This window comes from Leopardus geoffroyi, chromosome D1, assembly GCF_018350155.1.
Source record: "Leopardus geoffroyi isolate Oge1 chromosome D1, O.geoffroyi_Oge1_pat1.0, whole genome shotgun sequence".
NCBI classification, from domain to species: Eukaryota; Metazoa; Chordata; class Mammalia; order Carnivora; family Felidae; genus Leopardus; species Leopardus geoffroyi.
In genome coordinates this window covers 46,855,099-46,876,714 of record NC_059329.1, presented here as the reverse complement: position 1 = coordinate 46,876,714, position 21,616 = coordinate 46,855,099, and the positions used below count along the sequence as shown (strand labels likewise).

At 42.3% G+C, this 21,616-nt stretch overlaps 1 protein-coding gene across 1 annotated transcript in view; it reads right to left on the bottom strand.

Annotated features, from left to right (window-relative positions):
* The window catches only part of SYTL2 (synaptotagmin like 2), a 118,061-nt gene that overhangs the window by 54,201 nt on the left and 42,244 nt on the right, over nt 1-21,616 (bottom strand). The window contains 1 exon segment of the mRNA XM_045483744.1: nt 12,614-13,118. Within this exon segment, the coding sequence (XP_045339700.1) occupies nt 12,614-12,726 (113 nt within the window). The 5' untranslated portion in view covers nt 12,727-13,118.

The window sequence follows — 21,616 nt, the reverse complement described above, 5'->3', positions numbered from 1 at the left end:
ATTTTTTGGGTAAATACTTAGTAATGTTATTACTGGGTGGAAGGGTAGTTCCAGTTTTAATCTTTTGAGGAACCTCCATACTGTTTTCCACAGTGGCTGCACCAGTTTGCATTCCTACCATCAGTGCGAGAGGATTCCCTTTTCTCCACGTTTTCACCAATACTTGATGTGTCTTGTGTTTTAATTTTCACCATTCTGACAGGTGTGAGGTGATGACTCATTGTAGTTTTAATTTGCATTTGCCTAATGATGAGTGATGCTGAGCTTGTTTTCATGTGTCTCCTGGCCATTTGGATGTCATCTTTGGAGAAGTGTCTGTTCATGTATTCTGCCCACTTTTTAGTTGAATTATCTGTTTTTGGTACTGAGTTGTATCAGTTCTTTATATATTTTGGATACCAACCCTTTATGTCATTACCAAATATTTTCTCTCATTCCACAGGTTGCTTTTTAGTTTGTCTCCTTCACTGTGCAGAACTTTTTATTTTAATGTAGTCCCAAAGTTTATTTTTGCTTTTAATTTTCTTGCCTTAGGAGACATATCTAGAAAAATGTTGCTAGGGCTAATGTCAGAGAGATTACTGCCTATGCTCTATTCTAGGATTTTTTATTATTTCAGGTCTCACATTTAGGCCTTTTAATCCATTTTGAGTTTATTTGCATGTATGGTATAAGAACAAGGTCTGGTTTTGTTACTTTGCACATGGTTGTCCAGTTTCCCAATACCATTTCCTGAAGAGTCTTTTTCCCATTGGATATTCGTTCTTCTTATGTTGAAGATTAACTAACCATATAATTGTGGGTTTATTTTTGGATTTAATATTCCAGTGATCTATGTGTCTATTTTTATGTCAGTACCATACTGTTTTAATGACTCCTGCTTTGTAATATAACTTGAAATCTGGAATTGTGATACCTCCAGTTTTGTTTTTCTTTTTCAAGACTGTTTTGGCTATTTGAGGTCTTTGGTGGTTCCATGCAAATTTTAGGTTTGTTTTAGCTCTGTGAAAAAAATGCAGTTGGTATTCTGATAGGTATTGCATTAAATACGTAGATTGTTTTGGGTAGTATAGGCATTTTAACAATCTTTATTCTTCCAGCCTATGAGCATGGAACATCTTTCCATTTCTTTGCATTGTCTTGAATTTCTTTCATCAGTGTTTCACACTTTACAGAGTACAGATCTTCCACCTGTTTGGTTAAGTTTATTCCTAGATATTTTATTGGTTTTGGTACAGTTGTAAATGGGATTCTCTTCTTTTTTTTCTTTTTTTTTTTTCAATATATGAAGTTGGGATTCTCTACTTAATTTCACTTTCTACTGCTTCATTGTTAGTGTATAGGAATTTGAGGGATTTCTGTACATTGATTTTGCATCCTGCAACTTTACTGAATTCATTTATCAGTTCTAGCAGTTTTTTGGGGGGATATTTAGAGTTTTCTAAATACAGTAACATGTCATTTGCAAATAGTGAGTTTTACTTCTTCCATGCCAATTTGGATGCCTTTTATTTCTTCATGTTGTCTAATTGTTGTAGTTAGGATTTCCAGTACTATGTTAAATAACAGTGCTGAGAGTGGACAGGCTTGTCTTGTTCCTGACCTTAAGGCAAAAGTTCTCAGTTTTTCACCATTCAGTATATTGGCTATGGGTTTTTCATATTTGGCCTTTATTATGTTGCAGTATGTTCCCTCTAAACATACATTACAGAAAGTTTTTATCATGAATTGGTGTTCTACTTTGCCAAATGCTTTTTCTGCATCTATTGAAATCATTATATGGTTTTTATCCTTTCTCTGATTGATGTAATGTATCATGTTGATTGTTTTGTGAATATTGAACCACTCCTGCATCCCAGAAATAAATCCCACTTGATTGTGGTGTAAGATTTTTTTTAATATAATTTATCATCAAGTTGTTAACATACAGTGCATACAGTGTGCTCTTGGTTTGGGGGATAGATTCCCATGATTCATTGTTTACATACAACAGCCAGTGCTCATCCCAACAAGTGCCCTCCTCAATGCCCATCACCCATTTTCCTCTCTCCCCCATGCCCACCTTCAACCCTCAGTTTGTGCTCTGTATTTAAGAGTCTCTTATGGTTTGCCTCCCTCCCTTTCTGTTTATAACTATTTTTCCCCCTTCCCTTCCCCCATGGTCTTCTGTTAAGTTTTTCAAGTTCCACATATGAGTGGAACTGTCTGTCTTTCCCTGCCTGCCTTATTTCACTTAGCATAATACCCTCCACTTCCATCCACATTGCTGCAGATGGCAGGATTTCATTCTTTTTCATTGCCAACTAGTATTCCATTGTATATATAAACCACATCTTCTTTATCTGTTCATCAGTTGATGGACATTTAGGCTCTTTACATAATTTGGCTATTGTTGAAATCACTGCTATAAACATTGGGATACATGTGCCCCTATGAATCAACACTCCTGTATCCTTTGGAGAAGTTCCTAGTAGTGCTATTGCTGGGTCATAGGGTAGTTCTTTTTTTAATTTTTGTATTGTTGGATTCAGTTTGCTAATATTTTTTTTGAGATTTTTACATGTATATTCATGAGAGATATTGGCCTGTAGTTCTCTTTTTTTGTGGTGTTCTTATCTGGTAAGGGTGATACCGGCTTCATTGAATGAATTCGGAAGTTTCCCTTTCTCTTCTATTTTTTGGAATTGTTTGAGAAGAATAGGTATTAACTCTTCTTTAAGTGTTCGGAAGAATTTTCCTGTGAAGCTGTCTGGTCCTGGACTTTCGTTTTAGGGGATTTTTTGATTATGGATTCAATTTCATTGCTGGTAATTGGTCTGTTCAAATTTTCTATTTCTTCCTGCTTTAGTTTTGGTAGGTTATTCGTTTCTAGGAATTTATCCATATTTTCTAAGTTGTCCAATTTGTTGGCATATAGGTTTTCATAATATTTTGTTACAATTGTTTGTATTTTTGTGGTGTTGATTTTATTTGGGTCCTCTTTTAGAGGTTTATTAGAGGTTTACCAATTTTGTTAATCTTTTCAAAGAACTAGGTCATAGTTTAACCTGTTCTATTGTTTTTTTAGTTTCTATGCCATTTATTTCTGTTCTAATATTTGTTACTTCCTTCCTTTCATTGGATTTGGGTTTTATTTGTTCTTCTTTTTCTAGTCCCTTTAGGTGTAAGGTTAGGTTGTTTGAGATATTTCTTGCTTCTTGAGGTAGTACTATATTGCTGTAAACTTCCCTCTTAGAACTACTTTTGCTGAATCTCAAAAATTTTGGACCATTATGTTTTCATTTTCATTTGTTTCTATACAATTTTTTATTTCTTCTTTGATTTCTTGGTTGACTCATTTATTGTTTAGTAGCATGCTATTTAACCTCCAAGCATCTGTGCTCTTTCCAGATTTTTCTTGTGGTTGGTTTCTAGTTTCATAGTGTTGGGGTCAGAAAAGATCCCAGAGTCAAGCCCCTATTTTTAAAGTTACAGGCCTTAAGTCCCACTGGTTGTAAGAAATCACATATTCAGTTCCTCTCAATTTCAAAGGCAAATATTATGGGAATTCATCCTCCATTTTATGGGTTCCCTGTGGGAAAGTCTGTTTTCTGCCCTTCTTTGTGCCACCAGCTTCCTCTGCACCATAGATGGCCCTAATCCACTTCACTCCCAAACTGGGCCTTCACTCTTCCTACCTTATTCATTGTGGCCTCTTCTCCACCATTTAATTGTGAAGTTTGTTCTGTCCATCTTTGGGTTGTTTTGTGGGTTATTTATACCAATGTGAGTGTAATCTGGTTGTATCTGTGAGATGAGGTGGGCTTAGGGTCATCCTACTCTGCCATCTTTCTAGCTGACCCTCTACCTGACAAGTCTTTTAATCTCTACATCTCTCCACCCATCTCAGTAAAATGAGAATCACAAACTCCAGAGTAGAGCAACAGAATAAAGAAGTATTAAAGCCTTAAGCAGACTTTGAACTTTTGGGAGGTAATGTGCTACATAAATCCAAGAGGGTTTATGATTGTCATTCAAGCTAATATGCACCCTTCCTAAGCAGCAAATCAAAATGTCTTAGCCAGAGAACATTGTATGATGGCCGCACCAAGGGGGTGGCAGCAGGGCTATGTGTGAGGGTTGCACACTGGCATGCCCAGGAGTGGAGAAAACAGGAGGGATTCTAGCAAGTGCATGTCCTCTCTCCAAGGGTGCCTGGAGTGTCTTCCAAGAGTTCAACTCTCTGCTGGAAGTTTCTCTCCTCTCCCAGTTACCTAGGAAGAAGTGACCCCATCCCAAACATGTCCAGTTACGATAAAACATCACCAAACCCTGACAGAAACAGTCATCACTTTATGGTTTTGAATCACCAGGGAGGTCATGGTTCTTATCAAACATTTCTAATGGTTTCCAATTGTCTGATGCTTTTGGCAAAGCAAACAATCCTCCATGGGCTACTGATGGAGCTTTTTTGGCTTCTCCTCCCAAAGGACCAAGTTTGAGTTCAATTCCAGAAGAGAGAAGTCCTTCTAGCATTCCCTGATTACAAAGTGAGCCCCTAGGAGCAGGTCTTGTACTCTATATATCCTTATTTGGTATCTCTGGAAAACAGTGGATATTTATTCAGTGCTTGTCGGGTGAAGGAATATCAAATGAGGCCCCTGACCACCTGGCTTCAGACTACCTTTTCAGATTCATTTTCCAGCATTTACCTCCAGACTCTACTCGCCAGTACTCTAGATTTCTTATTATTCCCCAAACTGCTCTTTCTGATCTCCATAAACATTACAAGCAGAAAGTCCTGGCAGAAAGATTACAAGGTTTAGACTCTCCCAAACAGATCCAAATCCTTGTTCTAACCCTTCCTATATGCTACCTGGGCAGGTTACTGAAACCCTTGACACTACAGTTTCTTTGTAAAGAGAAGGAAAATAAGATCTACTCTGTAGGACTTCTAAGATGATTAAATGAGGTGTTTACCTGAAAGCACCTAACAGTGCCTAGATCTTGGTAAGAGGCCAATAAATGTGAAGTCTCTCAGGATACCTTTCCTCACTTCTCTTCGCAGTACATTGGTCCTTATCCTTCAGATCCAGCTCATGCACCACCTCACAGGGGAAGCCTTCCCTGATTGCCAAGACACATGTGAGCAGCTTGCCCTTCCCCCAGGCTCCCACAGCACTGACCACATCATGTTCCAATGATCTATTTGCACATCTGTCTCACCCACTACTCTGTGAACTCTGCAAACACCTTGTAGGTGAGGACTACATCTTAATCACCTTTGTAATGTGAGCACCTCACACCACGCCTGGCACAGAGCTGATACCCAACAACTGTGAATTGAGTGAATAAAGAACAAATAAATGCTCAGCAGCCACCCCAGTCTGAGTCAGGCAAGATATAAGAGAGATCCTGTCACTGCTGGGCTTAAGTGAACCATACCCAATACAACGGCAGTGGCGGGTATGGTTCACTTCCCCTGATGAGGCAGGACATCTCACTCTTGGGGGAATGGGAAAAAGCATGATGAAATATGGCATCAGCCATCATCCTGTTGAAAGAGACCACAAACCCTCACAGCATAACAACTCTCAACTCCTCTTCAGGTTATTTATTTACTTATTTTTGTTGTTCAGCTGAAACGTACTCTGTAGCATCCTCGTGCAACTCTTACTCTGCTCCTGCCTGAATGACTGTCTGTAAGCCCTAATCATGCTAAACTTTCAGTGTGCAATGAACACACACCGTGTGAGTCAGGCTCACTCAAACACATTTGCCCCTGGAAAGGCTGGTAGCCATTACATTATAGAACGAGGGGTGAGTTTGTGGCTTAAGTGGCAAAAGAGTACGAAAATTTTCAAATTCATTAAGTGCCAATTATGTCTTTCCTAACATGATAATCACTGCTAGGTTTAATCAGTTTCCTTTTCTATCTTAGTCATTTGGAATATCCTATAGATGAATACATATATGTGACATTAAATCCCAAGTTTTACAAAGATGTAGGATCATTAAACAAAAATTCCACCATCTAGATGATGCTATTAAAATCTTCTCTATCAGCCGGGTTGATGTCTCATTTTTCATCAACTCTAATTGTACCAACAAAAATGGCATTTGATTCTCTAATTTTTATACCATTGAGTTGAAATGAGAAACAGATAAATTTTTCGGATCACAGTTTTCATTGCTTACCATCCTCTCCACACATGCACATTGTGCTTAGTAGAGAGCTGAGGATAGAGAAGATGCCCACTAAACCCCGCTGGGCTGGTGGGCAGAGATGAAGGTAGAAGAAAAGCACTCAGCCCATGAAGCACACTGTCCTGCTGGCCTTCCAGGCAGAATGCCCCTCATGCCCCCCTCCTCTGGCTAATACATATAAAGCATGCGTTTTGTACTGGGCCCCATGCTTGGCACTTAACATGCATCACCTATCATCTCATTTAATATTTACAATTTCACCATGATGTACAAAGAATTTAGTGAATTGTAAAAGACAGCCATCTTGCCTCCTCTGCGTGCTGAAGGCCATATCTATTCATTTGTTCATTCATTAATTCCCTATCATGTGTTAGCCAGATGCTTGGAATTGTGCATAAAAAATTCAATCTACAGCCTTAAGCACCAGTCTCAACTCCTGTGTTGCAGTGTGAGCACTTCCAGAGGAAAGTTGGAAAAGCAGTGACACCCTCCAGTCCAGCCTCAGTATTTCCCTCAGCCGAGCCCCTGCTCCCCTTTGTTTTTGTTTTTTTTTTTTAATTTTTTTTCAATGTTTATTTATTTTTGGGACAGAGAGAGACAGAGCATGAACGGGGGAGGGGCAGAGAGAGAGAGGGAGACACAGAATCGGAAACAGGCTTCAGGCTCCGAGCCATCAGCCCAGAGCCCGATGCGGGGCTCGAACTCACGGACTGCGAGATCGTGACCTGGCTGAAGTCGGACGCTTAACCGACTGCGCCACCCAGGCGCCCCCCCTGCTCCCCTTTGTATTCACACAACGCACCCCAGCTTCCAGTGATTCATCATTAGGCAAAGGCTTACCTTCAAAGGCGGGACTTTCATGATGTTACCTAGTCAACTGGACAAGAAACAGCAGTCTGTCCAGAAAGGCCCACTGGCCCACTCCCAGGCGCTTTTTTTTTTTTAACTCCTCAGTATATTCTGGACAAGGCAGTTAGACTATGTGATTTGAAAGTAGTCTGAGGCCAGAGAGGTTAGAAGGTTTGCCCAAGGTCACACAGAGCCAGGACCAGAAGCCATCCAGACTCCTGGCCAACACTGTTTCTGCTACTCCATCCTACCTGAGAAAGCCAAACATGATTTTGCTAAGATGGTCATCACACTTCACTTTTTCTACAAGGGAATTCAACCTTTGATAGAGAATCTGAAAACTAACACATGCAAAAATGAAATAAATTGCAAATGCTCCATGCGGAAAATGAGAGGAAACGTGTCCCTTGTGTCATGGACACATCATAAATCCACACAATCTGCTGAGGCAGCACAGCATGAGGGAAGGAAGCACAGGCTTTGCAGTTTGATGAGCAAGGCTTCAATCTTGCAGGCGCTTAACCTCTTCTACCTCATTTCCTCACTGTAAAGCAGGTTTAGCTACAATGTTATGTAGATGAAAGGGGAAAATGTAAGTGAAGCTCAGTGTACAATATAGTTCCTTAACAAATGTTGGTTCCTTTCCCCTTTGCACTGACAGAAAATACCCCAGAGGTCCTGAAAAGCAGTTCTTCAATGCCAACTGCCTTCCCTTAAAAAACTAGGTCTTAGGGGAGCAGCTAAGAATCATAAGATGTGGTCGCGGTAGAGATGTTATCTATGGCAAGAACTCCCATCACCGTAGATGTGGTTATGTATGCACAGGGGTGGGGGTGTGGTGCTGGTGGGGTACAGACGCACATGGGCAATGGTTTCCTGCTGACAGTATGACGCAAAGCACAGGAAACGCCACCTTTAAAGTGTCTCATTTCCAAACCATAAAAGACTAAAATTACATATGTGTATGTGTGATGGTGTTTCTTAAAATGAAAAGGGAGAGAAAAAGAATCCATCCTAATGTCTGCTTCACTGCTGGTCTGTGAAATGGCTCTAGCTGGTAGTTAGGGAAGCATGCTGAGTATACATGCATGGTAATGACTGAGCCCAGCACTTGTGGCTGTAGGCAGAGAGGCAGCATGAAACACAGTTGTAGTGGCAACAGTCACCTGGAACTATTATCTTGTAGCTGCATCCTGAGACATCACACTGGATATTCCCTTGGGTTCAAGTCCATGCTCTACCAGGTACGGGGATTTGAGAACTGAACACTTTCCCTGTGTGACACTCATCTTTCTCATCCATGAAATCATCCACAATGTCTTGAATGAGCTTGGAGATAAACAATTTGAACCCCTGGATATATTAGGAAAGGCAAACAGATTTCAGTTTGAACGCAAAATCTCACAGCCATGCTGAAAAGGATTCTGAGGCAGCATCTGGTCTTACTGGGCAACAGTGCTCCAGTCCATTGCCTTTCTAATGATGTCTTGTCGAGGTTATTATTAGAATTATATAATTTATGTTTCTAAAGCCACATTCCAAGTAGGAGAAGAACAGAAACTGCAAAATCATGTTAGGGAAACAAAGCTGAGATTTTTTTTTTTTTTAATTTTTTTTTTTCAACGTTTATTTATTTTTGGGACAGAGAGAGACAGAGCATGAACGGGGGAGGGGCAGAGAGAGAGGGAGACACAGAATCGGAAACAGGCTCCAGGCTCTGAGCCATCAGCCCAGAGCCTGACGCGGGGCTCGAACTCACGGACCGCAAGATCGTGACCTGGCTGAAGTCGGACGCTTAACCGACTGCGCCACCCAGGCGCCCCAAAAGCTGAGATTTTTAATTTGCAACTGATAATCCATTAAATGGACAAAAGTCAATTCCTTGAGGGCTGGGACCATGTCTTCATGACCCTAAAATTCTCTTCATATCATTGTCCAGAGTAGTTCCTTATACTTAATAGATGCTCAATTAAGTTTCACTGCATTAAATTATTGAGAGTTTTAGGAGTAATTTGCTCCTGAAGAGTCAGACTACCAAGCATAGAATTTTGACCTATTTTAGAGGTAAAAGCAGAGTGGGGAATAAGGGAATCGAAATGTATCCATCACTTCTCATGAGCTAAGAAGATTAAGAATTATTTTACTTAATCCCAACTCTAATCCCTTGAGTTTGGTATTATGGTCATTCCCAGTCTCTGGGTTAAGGCTCCGAAAGGTTAAATAACTTGTCCAATGAAGTATGGTTGGTTAGTGGTAAGGAGAGGATTGAAACTCATGTCAGTTTTGACTCCAAGGTTAAGCAGGGGAGTTCTTCCCTATTCTTCTGAAAGAATAATACCAACAATTTTGACCCCAATTGAACACGGATGCTTTATGAACATACTGAACTTCACTTCAAGCACTCCAGAGTATCTGATTATGGCTACAAATAATAATTCATGATAGAGAGTGCTTCACAAATTAACAAATGATTAACAAATGACAGTGCTTCACAAATTGCAAAGGGCAATAATACCAACATGGGATAGAGGGAATAGCACTGGACCAAGAGCTTTTCTTACCATAGCTTTGGCAATGACTAGCTGTGTGACCCTGGGCAAGTCACTTCCCCTCTCTGGGCTTTACCTTCTTTGTCTGTAAAGTAACCAACATGGACCAAAAAAGCTCCTTTTCAGAGCTATCAGGCTATATGGAAGGCTGACAGAAGAGTCAAAGACAAACAGCTGGAGAAGAGCAAAGGAGCTGAAAAGCAAAAGCCCATGGAATAGCATTTTCAGAGACCAGAGATCTAGTTCCACCAGCCCAGAAGCAGAACAGCCTCAGACCAATACCCACAAGTCCCTTTACCTCTAAATCAAACAAGGTGCCACAGCACGATTCTCTTTACATGAAGCAGGCCAGGCTATGGGCTGGGCCTCTTCCAGGGTCTTCAGACTATCGGCCTCATGCTCACCTGCCGCCCCCTGCCCCCCAACCCCACCCGGCTGTAAACCATCACTCCTCCCCAGGAGCAGAGTCCTAGACCTATCTGTGGCCAAGTCAACATCAGGTGCTTGATGTCTACCTCAAAACTCCCCCAGAATGGTGGTGGTATACAAGGCCCGACTGACACTTGATTTTTTGCCACCCCAAGACTTCTTCCTATCAGTTTACAAAAGTGGCAGCTGCTGGGGCACCCTCAGAAATGGCGAATGGAAGGGGCATCTGCAAACTCACCACTACCAAGGGACTCATTGCATTGTTGCTGCAGCTGTAGACTGGCTGGTACCAGAGGATATGCTCGCACCCCTTACCAAGGCCAGCTCCAGACAGAACTTTGCATGTTTTGAGGATTTTTCCATCAGCCACTGCAGATGTCTATGAAACACCTCCACTCCACTCACAAAGAAACACACAACTATGCAGAAGACTCAGCAGCCTGCAATCCCAGGGGCCAAGAACATTTAGAGTCAAAGGTGTTCAGCGATCTGGTTTTCACGGTCCCCATATCCTGATGTAGGAAGAGGGGCCCAGTGCAGCCTTTGCTCCAGTGCTTTCTTTCCAAGTCTCTCTGTCTTGTCTTCTGAGAGGATAAAGGAATTCCCACTATGCTTTAAGAATCAGCTAATATTGGTGCCTCGGATTCTGTGTCTCCCTCTCTCTCTACCCCTCCCCTGCTCATGCACTGCCTCTGTCTCAAAAATAAACAAACATTTTTAAAAATATTTAAAAAAGAATCAGCTAATATTGGGGTACCTGGGTGGCTCAGTCGGTTAAGCGTCTGACTTTGGCTCAGGTCATGATCTCATGGTCCGTGAGTTCAAGCCCTGCATCGGGCTCTGGGCTGACAGCTCAGAGCCCAGAGCCTGCTTCAGATTTGGTGTCTCCCTCTCTCTCTGCCCCTCCCCTGCTCACTCGCTCACTCTCTCCCTCTCTCTCTGTCTCTCAAAAATAGATAAGGATTTAAAAAAAAAAACAGAATCAGCTAATATTTTCTCTGTGTTGCCCTCACTCCTTATTTTCAAAATGGGTTTAACAGTCCTACCTTGCCAAATCTCAGCGTTGTTGTGAAGAAACATAGGATACCATTCGTGAAGGGGCTTTATAAACTGTAATGGGTAAAGGGTCAATGCTACCAAAAGGCTCTGAGGGCAGATTGGTGTAAATCCCCGCCCCGCCCCCCCCCCCATAAAATAAAATGCTCACAGCACCTCATTTGCTGAGAATGGAGAAAAGCACCCCTTCCAGGTGCACAGAGCACTACAGGTGACTTGTAGGGAGGCACATGCCAGGTAAAGAACCCCATTCTCACACTCCAGTATCTATTACCATCACAGCTCTGTGCCCTTCCTACCTCAAGGCAAAACAGCTGCCCTCTTAACCACAGCCAGGTGCCAGGATGGCCTGTCTGCAATTGTCTTCTCAGGGAGGGGAGGTGGAGTTAGTGCATGAGTACCTAAAGACCAGAACGTGACTCTCAATCCTGACACCTATGGGTTGTATGAGCTTGAGCAAGTCACCCGACCCGTGCCAACTTCCTCACACATCAAGTAGGCATAGTTGTATCCCACCGTGACCCACTGCCAACTGCAAAAGAATGTTTGGGCTCAGAAAAATGCCCTTTGCAATCTGTTCATCACTGTCATTTGTGAGTCATTTGTTACAGACAGTCACAGACTGTCTGTCTGTGAGATATTACTATGAGTAGCCATAATCAGATACTCTGGAGTGCTTGTAGTGACTTTCAGCATGTTCACAAAGCATACACATTCAGTTAGGGTCAAAATATCGTTCAAATAAATCCATTATTCATGATCCTGTGTCCCAGGAAATAAGAACATGGCTTATGCTCCTTTTGGGTAACTCCTGGGACAGTGATTATGCAGTTAATACTATTAACTTACACTCGGGAAGCCTTTCACTGTCTTCAAAGCCCAAGGTTACACAGGTGACAGATGGCTCGCGCTGGGCTCAAGCCCACATCTTTGACATCCTGGTCTCATGCTCCATCTACCCCGCAGGTGAGTGGAAAGCAGTAGGAATGGTTACATGGAACATTTGGGTTCCTTTCAGCAAGAATAGTGTGTCAAAGTTGCCATTCCTTCTTGTGAGACACAAATGAAAAACTGGCTCAGTGAGAGCCAATTTCAACTGCTGCTGAAACCAATTCAAACATTTCTGAAGGTATGCAGAAATGTGAGCTACTTCTCAATTTATTCTCTTTTAAAAATCTTAGGAATTAAAAAAAATTCTAATTTTGTCCATGATTCCTTTTTTTTAAAAAGTGGCTATAAATATGCACACATTCAAATATACAGATGTAGACGTATGTGTTTGTATATACTTCATTTTAAATTCAATATTTAATAAATTAAAGGGGTTTAGTTTATTAAGGACTTAGGCAAAAGTCCTAAGGAATTAGGAATTAAGAGACACTAAGAAGGAAAAAAGTCCCATCCTGGAAGTAAACCTAAAATTGGAACCTGTAAGTTCAGGCTCCAAGTCAGAACTACCACTTATGCCTGAGAAAAAGAGGTGTCCCATCTTCTGACAGACTGTGCCTCCTTCCCGCATGCCCGAGGACCTCCTGGCCCCTTACCTGACTCTCTCCTCTTCCACTCTCTTCAGAGCAGCGTCCCTCTGCAGAACCTTCATGATGGCTTCTTGCTCCTCCTCGGTCAGGAAGCTCAAGTCAATCATTTTGAGACGCATACACAAAGATAATAGCAACAAATCCGGCTTACAATTCTCAAAGCAAAACAACTATGACTGTAGTTCAAATGATTAAAAGACACAAAAATTAAGTGAAATAATATCTTGTTCAGTTCTGCAACAAAAGTCTTGTGTGTTGGCTCAGCTAAAGTTTTAGGTGACTGATTGCAAAATCCTCCGTACCCCCTTCAGCGAGGAAGTGGTGGCCTGTGGGACAAGGTGGAGAAGAGGCTCTCAGAAGGACGCTGAATTCCTTGCCAGACAGGTCACTTGTTCCTATGGTGGCATTCCTCCTCACACTCCCACTCTGGACCAGTTTTAGACACAACTGATTCTCCTTCCGTCCAGATCATCGACTTGAGGAGAGACAGCAAGATCCGAGCATCACCTACCTGGGGAATCATGAGACAGTAAACACCAGACAGTGAGAGGCAGTTCCTACAAGCATTGCTCATTATTACAAGATTTAAAACATGCCTGGGGAAAGAAAATGACCATGTGAGATGGTCTCTGAGATCAGGGAAACCAGTTCTGCCAGCTTCCTGAGCAAATGGGTCATGAAACATGCTTCAACTCAATTCCAGACTGCCAAGATGGAGAGCACACAAAATGCCGATCGACGTTTGACAACTGACTGAGCAAAGGAATGGTTGCCAAAAGGAGCTGGTTCTCTCTCTACAAACTCATGGGATGCTAGGCTAAAAAGTCACGCTCAAGGTCCATAAGACCAGGAAGACGTGATCAGCTGTCAAGTGATTATGGATAAGAAACTAGACGTAAAAATTCACAAATGCTCACATCTTCATGAGTAGGAATGTTGCACCAGAATATATCTGTGCTCTGTAATAACAGGTAGTGAGCTAGTATCAGGTTAAGGTACTTCGCGCAAGAGTGGAAATTGTTATTCTTCACCCAGTCCCACCTCTAACTTTGCTGAGTCTAGAGCAACTCACCAAGCTTGTCTCTCTTCATTTCTGAGGAGAAAATACCTGTGATGTGTGTGTACATAAACTGGGGAAAGGGAGATGCAGAATTTCAACCTCCACCCCCCATCCAAAATGAGAATTTTAAATAGGACTGTGGGTAAGAATCCTATTTTCTTTGAGGCAATTCAAACCCACGTGCAATGGGAAGGTGACACGAAGAATTCCATAGCCATCTGGGATTTCAGAAGCCACCTACTTCAGGATTGGGGCCCTTTAACAAACACCGTGCTAACGGTAGACACTGAAAACCAGGTGTTCAGTAAGTTTTAAAGCAGTCTCACTGAAGAATAAAATAGAGTGTGTACACGGCTGAGTACTTTTTATGAGTAAGTTCTTCGCTTTGGCAAAATAGAACTGCTGAGAAGCACCCCTTCTGCCACTTTAGCAAGCGAGCTCTCACTCTGCGACTCAGATTTCTTCTCATCTGTGCTGACTTGCCCATAGGACAGCCCTCAGAGGTTGTAAAGACTAAGTGAAACGTGAACAGAAAACAGCACATATCTTGCATCCTCTACCAAAAATAGCTCCTGAAAATACATTCTAGCTTCCTTTCTGAGTTCACACTTTTGTTCTATCCCTCTGAATAAGAGTGTCCTTGATTATATAGTTTCCTTTTCTCTTTTGTATTATGTTTCCTTCCCAACTTCCCCATGAGGTGTGGACTTCATGGACAGATACTCTGATGACCTTTGTTTTAAATTCCTGTAGCTCTCTTCATATTGCCCACAATGACTACTCAAAAATAAACATTAAGACACTACTTTCTTCTCTCTTTTTAAAATTTGCACTCATTTGTACAGGTTAGAGCCTACTTGTTCATCTTGGAGACTACTCATCCTTCAGGGTGAAAGTTACCAGTTCCAGGAAACCTTCCCTAATTTCCACAGCCAGAGTTAAAAGTAGATTCACTTATGGCTCCTAACTCTTCACTCCCTCCCTGAAACAGCCATGCAACCATGTTGCCATTAGAGTAAGCAGAGTATTCATCCCTACCTTCCTATTGTTGGCCTTGACCTGTGACTTTGGTCCATGGAATGTTACAAATGCCAGACAAGCCTGACTGTAGATGCTCATGTGGTTTGCCTTGGCTTCTTACAGTCCTGCCATGGGCTACAAGAAGAGCTGCCACAGGTAAGCTATTGCCCTTTCAGTCTGGGTCCCAGAAAAGGAGGTATTGGGACAAACTAGAACCTGACCCACCTGAAGTAAGGCCACCCCAGCTGACCTGGCGATATGGGAAGAAATAAATATTTGTTGTTGGAAGCCACTCAAGTGTGGCGTTGTTCTAGAACACTTCTGTAGCAGGAGCCTAACTAATACAAAAACTTTCTTCTCCATATATACACTTTCACTGTTGTAACTATATGTCTTCCTTCAGTCATTCCCATTTCACTGTGAGTCTCTGAATGTGAATAAGTAAATGAATGAACCTAATCCAAAAAATACAAGTTTGCCAGGGGATGGCTATCCTTTCATGCAGAATAGCTTCTTTCATGCATAGGAACTTCCTTAGATCTCACAGGCTAGCAAGGAAATGAATTTAGGCCACATTCTGAGAACCATGAACACTGCCATATGGTTCGATGAGACACTGTTTTTAAATCAATAAGTGGGGGACAGGAAGAGGACAAAGGAGAAAAACAACTCAGGTTGTCCAGCAGTGGTAATTGGCAGCGTTGCTAAAGGAGGAAATGCTGGTTTCCACACCTTCATGTACAAGCTAACCAGTGCTTCTGTGTAAGAGCCTCTAAGGGTTAAAGGTTTTTCCTAAGAATGGACTGTTAGTGAGACAAAAAGCAAAGTCTTCATTTCACAGACAAAGGAGTGAAGGGCTGGAACCTTCGACTCCTAACTGGGTAAGACGGCATTAAAGCTCTTGGATGGCAATCAAGACTCTTCAATGCCAGGTGCTTTCTCAATTCCCAGTATTCTGGATGGTCTCTACCATGGGAGCTAATCAAGCATTTAATTCATTAATTCAACAAACACTTATTGAGAGCCTATTATGTGTCTGGCACTAAATAGAGCAATAAATAAAACAGACAAAAACTTCGTGTCCCATGGAACTTCCATGGCACTTAGAGGAGACAACGATAAAACGAAAAAGGCCTAGATAATTAAATTATGTAACAAGGTGATAGCAGAGAAGGGAAGGGGAGAGCTGGAGTTTTAAAGACAGTGATTAAGGTTGGTCTTGCTGAGAAGATGGCATCTGAACAAAAACTTGACAGAGGCGAGGAAACAAGCCACGCTGGTAGCAGAGGCTCCTGAGGTGGCAGTGTGTCTGGAGTGTTCAGAGAACAAGGAAGCTGGTGCCAGGACACCGGAGTGTGCCAAGAGGAGGACAGGACGGGGAAGGTCAGAAAGGAAGTATATCGGACTGTATTCGGCTTTGCATTAGCACTGTATGACTTCTGGCTTTCACTCTGAGATGGAGCAGCACTGAGGAAAGGCAGAAAGAAGGAGAAGTAAGTATTTACGGGGTACCTGTAAACACCTGGCACTTGACATATATCATCTCATTGGATCCCCACAAAGATCTGAGGCTGGTAGTTTGGGATCTGTGTGTTTAGATGAGGAGAGTAAGGCTCAGAGAGGTGTTGGCCACCAAGCCTGTGTGTGGTGGGGCTGGTAGCTGTCAACAGCTTTGTCAGATTAAGCTGCCCCGATACTGAACTCTCCCTTAATTCTCCCAGCCACAGATTCTTCAAACTGGGAAGCAGAACAAAACTCTTCTGTCTGAATGTGGACTCTCATTCTCTGCTTAAGCATAAAAAAAAATCAGTGGCCCTCAGCTGGCAGTCAGCAATGGGGGCAACTTCAGTGCAATGGGGGCAAATTGGGAGGGATGAAATCCAACAATAGGGATTCCCTATGTGTTCACAGGAGTAGCTCCCAGGGTGAGGCATAAAGTCTTCCTTAGCTTCGGCCTCCCTCCCACCCACCCTCGTCATTGTGCCGAGTGACTTTTCTAAGTCACATGTGACTAAGCCATATGGCCAGGTTTAAAACCCTTCACAACTTCCCATTGCCCCTGGGCTAATGCTCAAACTCCCCACTGTGGCCTGTGGGCCCCACATGAACTAGCACCAGCTTTCTTCCTTAGGCCATTGCCACACAACTTTTGCCCCCTTTGAATATGCTGTTCCTTCCTCCGGGAATACCTTTCCTGAGCTAATACATTTGCGTCTCAAGTTAGATGTCACTTATTGCACAGAAGCCTTCCCTAACCTCTCAAGGCCAGGTTAGGCATCCCTCTTGTGGGCTACAATAGCACCTGACTTCCTGAGTCAGGATATCTATCACACCATCTGGGATCCCTATCCGCTCATGTTTTTCCTCCACTAGTTTATGAGCAAGGCCTGGGCATCTGAGTGCTTTGTGTCCCTAGCACCTGCCACTGTTCCTTGCATCCACAAGGCACTCACATACTCAACACATAAATACAAATGGAAGAGGACTGAGCTGCCCCTTCTTCCTTGACATGAAGCTGGCTCTAGGGCCATATTGAAAAACCAGTCCATATTATTCACAGCTTTCAAGCTCTAGGTCTTTCACATGACTGTGTGGTTTAAATAAATTACAGGACTTCCCCAGGTCTCAGTTTTCTCATCTATGTGATGGGCATATTTATTCTTACTTTCCCTTTCTTATGGAGATTACTGTGAAGCTCTCATAAAAATGCAGGACACCATCGAGAACAAATAAGGAGTGAGCAAGAGTAAGAGCAGCAGCAAAAAATAAACAAATAAATAAATAAATAAACATTAAAAGAAAAAAAAAAGAGCAGCAACATGAAAGGGAAATTTACAGGCTCCAAATGCAGACTGGGCTTAATTCAAGTTTTTCATGTGTCAGCCCTGCTATGCCACATCTACAAAAGCCACTACTCCTTGTCAAGTGTCCAAAGTTAAGCTAGAGAGGGAAACCAAGACCCCAAACAGTTGGTGCTTGCTGGTAATCACAGCAAGAAGAAGAGTTAGACTTATAGCCCTAATCCCAATCATTCTGCCTGACCAAACCCAGGTTAAAGCCTGATTATCAACGGCATTTGTTCTCCAACCGCACTCTGCTGCAAAGGCAGACACATATACCATCTCTTCCTTCCCCAGATGACTGTTGTTGCACCAAAGCCTGCAGACCCCAAGGAAGGGGAGGAAACCTCAAGTAAGTAGTGACTCTCACATGATGAGGTTTTCAGATGAGAAGCAAATTGTTCTGACAGTCCTGTGACATCAAGAATAAAGACTTGAAAGAAAAATCTGGGAGGCAGAAGGAGAGTAGGAAACAATACGGTGGGGTTAGGAAAAACAGCGCTGGACAGCCCTGATCAATTAAGGGACTCACCCCCAGCAGTGACAAACCATTATACATAAAACCAAATGTTTTGTAAACTTCCTAGATCATAGTGGCATCAAGGAATAAATGGAATAATCCACAGATGGTTCAGAAGATGCCTAGGAATGAACAAGTGAAGTGGGACAATTAGAGAACACTTGATCACCTCCCACCCACTGCAACGATCTCCCCCCTGCATACCAAACTGGTGTCATCAGACCTGCAGGCCACCCCACCAGGGCACCATGCATGCCCAAAGCCCTAATTCCCCTACGGGATTGCTCCACTTTTCAGGCTTAGTTTGAACTATGGTTGAACTTGCCCCTAATTTTCACCCTTTGCCTCCAATTTCCCCTGGCCCCCTCAGCTCACTCTCCCTTTCACACAGCAATTTATATATTTTTAAGTTTATTTATTTATTTTGAGAGAGAGAAAGGGAGCAGATAAGCAGGGGAGGGATAGAGGGAGGGAGGGAGGGAAGGAGGGAGGAAGGGAGAGAGAGAGAGAGGGAGAGAGAATCCCAAGCAGGCACAGAGCCTGACACGAGGCTCGAAGTCAGGAACCGTGAGATCATCACTTGAGCAAAAGTCGGATGCCTAACCGACTGAGCCACTCAGGCACCCTTCAACTCAAATTTTTTGAGCAGTAACCTTGAACCAGTCATAAGACAATGAATTATGCTTTCCCCTCAAGAAGTCAAATTTAGGCAACATATTAAGTTGAGTAATTTGCGTCTTTTCAATAGAGTGATAAAAGCCCTGACCACGCAGAAACAAGAAAATATTCATGTAACATTGTTTCTGGACAGTGCTGTGGACAAAATTTGCTTTTCATATAAACACATCTCTATGTAAGTCTATAACAAAACATTCTGATTGAGTTTAAACACATAAAGGTAGGTTCTTTTAGTAAGTTTCTGGTTCCTGGGATCTCCACCATCCTAAGAGGATCGTGGCCATGTTATAAACACTACCTGTTGACACAGGTGCCTTTTTCCCTCTACCCTGTGCTTGTGCTCCTTTCCATGTCTGTCCATAAAACAGATCCAAAGGGCCCAATCATTTTCCTATTCCTATGAGTTGTGCATAGAGGAACATGTCCTGCTTTGAGGGTCAATGCACATTGCTCATAGGGACAAAGAAGGAAACAGAATGTACAGAAGGAGGAACGCATGGTGAAACCAAACGGGACTGGGAATCAGGAAACCTGGGGTCTAGTTTCATCTTTGTCCCTGACTAGCTATGTGATATCTCTGAAAATAAGGGGGGGTGATGATATAGAGAAAGATGAAAAACAGTGGCTTTAGAATCTTCCAGGCCTGGGTTCAAATTACCTTCTGGTTGAGTGACTATAGACAAATTATTTAACTCCTTGAGCAAAATGTTATCTGCACAATGCAGAAAATACCTGCCTTGCTGGGTGGGCAGAGAGATCCAGTGGGACCATGTAGGTAAAGCAAGATCATGAAAAGCTTAGACAACATCATGTGAGGAACAGTCGAGAAGGAAGGAAGCTCATCTTCCCCTCAATAAAGGAGACTCAGGGAGAAACATGTTTTCCTTTTAAGTTGCTGTTTGAGGGGCACCTGGGTGGCTCAGTCGGTTGAGTGTCCGACTCTTGATTTCAGCTCAGGTCACGATCTCATGGTGGTGGGATCGAGACCCAAGTCAGACTCCATACTGAGTGTGAAGCCTGCTTGGGATATTTATTCTCTCTCTGTCTCTCTCTCACTCCCCCTCCCCTACTTACACACATGTGAGCTTTCTCTCTTTCTCAAAAATGAACACATTTAAAAAATATGAGTTGAATGAATAAATAAAATTAATAAATGACATGACCCTATAAATAAGTGAACAAAAAAAGGATAAAGATGGAATAAGAAAGAATATGTTAGTTTGTTATCCAATCATAGGTTTATTTTTTCTTAGAGGAACAACTGAAAAATTAAAACAAGCACCTTCAAGACACAAAACTTTCACTTTCATGAGGATTATTCCAAAGGTAGAAGCCATTTTGCTACTCCATTCTCCTCCTCCAGTCCCAGGCTCATGTGACTGACAGCTCATATTTCCCATGACTAATGTGGTGACCTCAAATTAAGAATGAAGGAGATAGGGGTGCCTGGGTGGCTCAGTCGGTTAAGCACCTGACTTCAGCTCAGGTTATAATCTTGTGGTTCATGAGTTTGAGCCCACCGTCGGGCTCTGTGCTGACAGCTCAGAGCCTGGAGCCTGCTTTGGATCCTGTGTTTCCCTCTTTCTCTGCCCCCACCCTCCACTCATACTGTGTCCTCTTTCTAAAATAAATAAACATTTAAAAAAATTTTTAAAAAAAGAATGAAGGAGATAGAAGGAAAGACTTCTTATGTGTGACATTCCCCCCTACCCTTTAATCTCACGTTCAGACCTAATGATAATGTGCCATTCCTAGTCAAGTGTAGACTTATGGTACCCATAGGAACAAAATATTTTCATCCAGCCCCAATTGAGCACAAGATCCTGGGCCATGTGAGGAAGGCAATATCACACACAACTAACCCTCAGGCAAGTACTATGTGAAGAATGAATAAAGGAGGCACAAACCAAGTATGGGGGTCCCAGGGATTTAGGAAGCAAATAACATGAGGTGAACCTTGAAGGCTGAATTAGAGATGGGAACAGGAATTCTGGGCCAGTGTACTGAGCTGTGAAACCATGAAGGGATTCAAAAGGAAGGCTGGTAACCAGAGTATAGGGTACGAATGGGGAAACAGTACCCAGGGTCAGACCACACAGGGCCTGAAATGCCAAAGAAGGGAAATTTGAAACTGAATTTTTCACATTTTCCAGTCTTGATAAATGTGCCAGAACCACTCTTTTAATCTGTATTTTCTTGGCATATCAGGATTCCAAAAGATGAAAACAGTGAAGAAAGAAAGGAGCTGGGGAAATGGGCAGCTGAAATTCATTTTAAATTTTATACTTGGGCCAAAAACTGAAATATTAAAAAAAAAAAGGATGACAATCGACAAAAGGGATGATTTGCCATTGACAATGTATCAACAAGGAGCTTTAAGACACAGTAGAACAAGGTTCACCTGACATTGCACAGACCATGGGTTTTTGTTGACTACCCAGCTTGGAAAGCACCAGGACCCTTGTCTAAGTTCAAAATGCCAGAGAGAAACTTCCTTTCCCTTTGTAATGGCAGTATCCACCACAGGCCCAGATAACAGTTTAGGAAGAGGAATCTGTATGTTCCAAAAGTTCTATAGTATACTCAGTCCCTGACCTCAGAGAGTTTATATTCTGGAAAGGAGGACAGATGTTGAACAAGTCCAAGAATTCCTACAAAGCAGAAGAGCAGGATGCTTTAAAACTCTTAACCAGGGCACTTATTAAGGAAGAAATACAATCTCTGTCAACTTTAAGCTCTATAGTCACAACTAAATTGGGAGTTCTATCATTATAATTAAATTCATCATTGCTTATATCTAAAATTTTTTTATTTTTTTATTTTTTTTTCAACGTTTATTTATTTTTGGGACAGAGAGAGACAGAGCATGAACGGGGGAGGGGCAGAGAGAG